We start from the raw sequence: 5,155 nt of genomic DNA on the forward strand, positions 1-5,155 counted from the left end.
CTTCAGACCCCCAGGCTCTCTGGACCCAGAGCACAGACTCCTCCTGGTAGTCACGGAGTCTTTTAGCTGTGGAGCCCGGACTGGAGCTCATTTCTTCACTCTGCCATTCTGTTGAGACCAGGGTGGGCATAGGGCTAAGCTCCCAGACTCCCACTTGTGTGAGCACTTCCGTTGATTAGGGTGGCAGGTCTGTTAAGACAGATCCAATTGCTCTCTTGGATCCAGAAAAAGTGTGAGAGTAAACACACCGCATCTGTCCTTGTTTCCACTGCCTGGGTGCCAGTATTCCTCCCCAGACATGGCACTATCTAGGTCCATTTCTGGTAGACTTTCAGAGGAATAGAATTCTGTTAGGAAAGAGAGGACTGCGTAGACAGTGATGTGTGAAGACAGCCTTGGGGCTGGTTGGTGAGGTAGCTGGCATATCAAGGGGTAGGGATATGCCCTTTTGCTTTCTACAGTGTACAGTGACAAGGGCCATTTGTCAGGCTGGACAGGCTGGACAGGGTGTCTGAGACGGGGCAGGGAGCCTGGGATCTGAACAGTGGGGCCTGAAGTCAGAGGTGAGGACATGGTCAGGGAGGTGAGCCCAAGGGGCCCAGCACAGACCCATGTTTTGCTGCTCTCATTTTGTTAATACTGAATGAGGGGGCTGAGTCACAGATAAGGACAGGGCTGTCTAATGCCCAGAGCCCTGGGAAGGCAGGGTTGGAGAAGAGGTGGAAGAAGCACACAGAGCACTGACTTGGAGGAAAAGACTTTATTTGGCCCCAGCCCCTAGCCCCACAGCCAAGACAGTTTGACATAACAGGCCCCGGGGCCCTGGTTGGGTAGAGGCAGGGTGGCCTGGCCTCCTGATTAGTGGCTGTGGCCGTGGCCACCATGACTGTGGCCGTGGCCATGGCCACCGTGATCTTAGCCACTGTGGTCTTAGGGGGTGCCCTCCCCGAGGCCTGGCTTATGGTGGTGGCCGGGGCCCTCGTCACCCTCGTGCATCTTCTCGTGGGAGGCCCAGGTTAGCCTCGCCATCAGCATGATGAACTCCTCGAAGCTCAGCTGCTTGTCTGCATTTGTGTCCAGGTCCTCCATGATGTGCTCTATGACCTTTTCATTCTTATTCTCCTTCTGCGGATGGGGAGAGAAGGCTGTGAGAGCTGGGTGTGGCCAGAGGTGGGGACTGGGAGCACAGTAAATGACCAGCTGGCAAATGTACAGGGAAGCCTCACCCTGGGGCTGGATTTAAAAATTAAAAATGACCATAGGCTGAGTGCCCACAATGGAACAGACACTGAGCACACACCAAACGCTCTCCAGTTTATTCCCTCCATGACCCTGTGACTTGGGTGCTGATTCTCTATTTATAGAAGAGGAAGCTGAGTTCCAGGGTCTTGCCCTGGTCATGGCATGAGTAAGCCTGGAAATGTCACCTCATTTGGTCTTTATAACAACTTTAACAGCTAGGAATGGTATCTTCCTGGAGGAAGACTCGAAACCAGTCCTAGAGAGGGTCATTAGTTTTCACAGCTTGACTACTCAGGGCATGCAAATTCAGATCTGACTTAGAGGCCAGTTCCACTCCACTACCCCTCTGCACTTCACTCCTTCCCCTGCCCTCCCTTCCCTTCCCTCTGGAGGTTACCAATTAGTGAAACTTATTTCAACCAACACAACGGGGAAACACCTAGAAAAACTAGGTGTGGGCAGGGGAGATGGAGGGTCAGAGAGCAGAGTATGTGCTCCGCTGACCTTCAAGGGTGTGATAAAGTATAAAAGGGGAGATGGCCGGACAGGGTGGCTCATGCTTGTAATCCCAGCACTTTGGGAGGCCGAGGCAGGCAGATCACCTAAGGTCAAGAGTTCGAGACCAGCCTGACCAAAATGGAGAAACCTTGTCTTTACAAAAAATACAAAATTAGCCAGGCGTGGTGGTGCATGCCTGTAATCCCAGTTATTCTGGAGGATGAAGCAGGAGAATCGCTTGAACCCAGGAGGTGGAGGTTGTGGTGAGCCGAGATTGCGCCATTGCACTCCAGCCTGGGCAACAAGAGCAAAACTCTGTCTCAAAAAAAAAAAAAAAAAAAAAAAAGGAGAAACATCAGGGGAGGTGGAAGACCCAGACCCAGGCGGGGTCCAAGAGAGCACTGGCTGGTTCCAGCTCTGCCACCCCTGGCTGAGTCACCTCGCTAAGTCCCCTCCCAGAACCTGTGGGGTACCCAGCCAATGCGAGCACTCTCCTGTGCAGCCCATCCATGAGGCTCTGCTTCCTTTCCCACAGCATCGCTTTGCTTCTGGCGGGGGATGTCAGGTGGGGGGTGAAGCGGGTATAGGGGGTCACATGGAGGATAGCTTTGCCATGCAGCCTCTCTGCTGGGCCCTTTCTTGCCTACCCCACCCAGCATCCTGCCTGCCTGAGGCCTCCACCTATGGAGAGCTGTCAGGGCCCCTAACTCTGAAGGCTGCAATTCTCCACCTTACCAAGGCGGAGGGAGGGGCACTGGGAGGGCTGGGGACCTACCCCAGGATGTCTGGCTCCGGGAGTGGAACTGAGACTGAGAACCACATGTTCCACCCTTCTTAATGCAGGCCTCTGTTTCCCGACTTTCCCCAAATTTGAAAAGAAAACAAAAAGGCTGTTGGAAGTGCTCAGCCTTTTTCTTAGAACTGCCTAATCATTTTTGGAGCAGGAGAAAAACCTCCCAGTTTCCTGAGTGCTGTGCAGGTGCTCTCCATTTGCTGTTTATGCATTCATTTTCCACCGCAGACCCTTAGGATTAGAAAAGCTCTCCAAGTCTTCCACCCCAAGTTCCCGCCTGAGGCTTAGGGTCTCCTCAGCTTTGTGCCAAGTGTCATCCTCAGGGGCTTCCCTCCCCAACATTCGGGGCTCAGCTCAAATGTTACCTCCTCAAAGAGGCCCTTCTCATGTACCCTAACTGGTTACCTCCTCCCCGCCCAGCCCCATTGCCCACAGCGCACTCTATCTCATTTTCTTCCAGGCACTTATTGGCATTTGGCTTTATCTGTGCTCTTTATTGGCCAATAACTTTACTGTGTGTCCCCCTCCACTGGAATAGTGGGCTCCCCATTTACCACTACATCCCTCTGCCCAGAACAGGGCCCGACAAATAGCAGGTGTTCAATTGAGCAATTTCTTGACCCTGTCGTCCTGTGTAACTGTGAGCACCTGCCCTGTATAACAGGACACCTGCTGCGTCTTGGGGCTGGGCTCCAGGAGCTCAAATCTTCCCCTTGATTGCTGTAGCCCATACTCCCATCCTCCCTTGTCAACCCAAATTGCTGTGAGGCTGGGTCAGACCTGCCAGAGTCCAGCCCTACCTTGAGAAAGTTTTGCAGATCTTTTCGCACCAGCTCTTTGAATTCCCCCTGGTTCAGGGTGTCTGGGTGCCCCAGCTTCACAGAGTATTGGTGGAAGGTGTTGATGATGGTCTCTATGTTGCGTTCCAGCTGCGACATTTTGCAAGTCATCGTCTTGCACTCTGTCTGTGTAATGGAAAACCAAGAGTTGGGACACTTAGAAGAAAATGCTGTCAAGCTTCTTTGACACTTCCTACTAAGCACTCACAGAAATAGTGGGGGAAGTGCAAAATAAAAAGAAAGCACAGGCTGCAACTTAACTGGGAGACGGCCTGTCACACACATGTACAAAATGATTTTTTAGAATATCTACAGAGTGCCAAAAAGCAAAGCATTTGAGGGCAGGAGGCCCCAGGGGAACATGACCTAAGAAAATGTGAAAGAAGCTTTAAAGTGGGCAGGGCCAACCAAGGAGGGCTTCCAGGAGGAGGATTTGGAAGGAAGTTGGGTCAGGGAAGGAAAGAAGGAATTGGCAGGCAGGCTTCTGCCTGGGGAAGCTGGCAGCTTACTTACCAAAGCCGAGGAGCCACACAGAGTGTTTGCCAGAGCTGTGCAGGCTCGGCATTTATAGGCAGCTCCTAACTGGGGCACTTGGCCCTTTGGCCCTGTCTCCGGAAGATTGCTTCACAGGTGAGCAGTGTGGTAATGCTGCCAGGAAGGGGGCTGGGGCGGGGCAGGAAATGTTCACAGAGCGCCTTTTGCTTTTTTGTGAAATTCCCAGCCCTGGCCTGAAACTGGTTTGGGAGGAAGCTGGTTGTTTAGTTCATTTCCCTTCTATCCTAAGGCCCTACTCTTCCCGAGTGAGCCTGCTGCTCCTCTGGCACCACTCAGCCCCCCATCCCCTTTGAGGTTGAAGCAGGCTGAGGACCTATGGGGGCCTGACCCTCTCGGCTGCCCCCCATGGGCAGTCTGCCCCTTCCTTTTAGTCCAACAAGGATGGTCTGAGCCCTCACCCATGCTTGCCTGGCTCTGTGATACTTAGGATGGCGAGGGGTTGGTGTTCTCAGATTCATAGGGTGAGATTTGGGGTTAGAAGGGTTCTCAGAGGTGGGCAACCCTCTTGCATTGTAGATGTAGAAACTGACACCCGGAGATGGACCTGAGCAAGGTCACGTAGGTGGTTGCTGACTTGGCAGGAAGGGGACCCAGCTATTCTGGTTCCTGATTAAGGGCAATTCTGATACCTTCCTCTTGCAGTCTGAATGAGAGAGCCTCAGGGCGAATATGTTTCTAGCATCTCTCAGCATCATTTTTCTAAATCCTGCTCCCAGCAAGGGTTCCAGGAACTTATAACTTGGGAGACAACTGTTTTTACGTAGCCTCCTGGTGGGCAAGATGTGTCCTTCTCCTGCTACGAACCTCCAGTGGCTCCCCATTGCCTATGGAGAAAGCTTGGCTTAGCCCTGCACACAAAGCCCTCTTGGAATGGCCCTGCCTGTCCGGCCAGCTTCTCTTTCACTACCTCCCTGCCCACTGTGGGAACACAGGGCCCACCTCCCACCTTACCACCCCAGGAGTGCCCTTCCCCTACTCCACAGTGATATCCTGCCCACCCCCACGGCTCAGTTCTAATGCACTCTCTTCCAAGGAGACTGCTCTGTGCTTCCCATTTGGAAACAGTTTCTGTCTTCCTGACTATGATTCTCATACCACCTCTGGCTCTCAACACTTGCTTTCCTGGAGTAAAATTATTTACATATTTTGCCTCTGTCCAACAATTGGCTGTAGATCCTCAAAGGCAGGTTCTCATTCATGTTCTCCTTCTCCTATGCACACAGCCCAG

The 5,155-nt window shown here is 52.7% G+C and overlaps 1 protein-coding gene across 1 annotated transcript; it reads right to left on the reverse strand.

Annotated features, from left to right (window-relative positions):
- Positions 1-745: 745 nt before the first annotated feature.
- On the reverse strand, positions 746-3,964 carry S100A9 (S100 calcium binding protein A9). Its single transcript, XM_004026722.4, has 3 exons — positions 3,886-3,964; positions 3,334-3,498; positions 746-1,125 (listed from the first exon to the last, which is right to left on the reverse strand). Exons 2-3 carry the CDS (start codon positions 3,481-3,483, stop codon positions 931-933), a joined length of 345 nt encoding a protein of 114 aa, XP_004026771.1. The 5' UTR covers positions 3,484-3,498; positions 3,886-3,964; the 3' UTR covers positions 746-930.
- Positions 3,965-5,155: the final 1,191 nt, after the last annotated feature.

The sequence above is a fragment of the Gorilla gorilla genome, chromosome 1 (assembly GCF_029281585.2).
Source record: "Gorilla gorilla gorilla isolate KB3781 chromosome 1, NHGRI_mGorGor1-v2.1_pri, whole genome shotgun sequence".
NCBI lineage: Eukaryota > Metazoa > Chordata > Mammalia > Primates > Hominidae > Gorilla > Gorilla gorilla.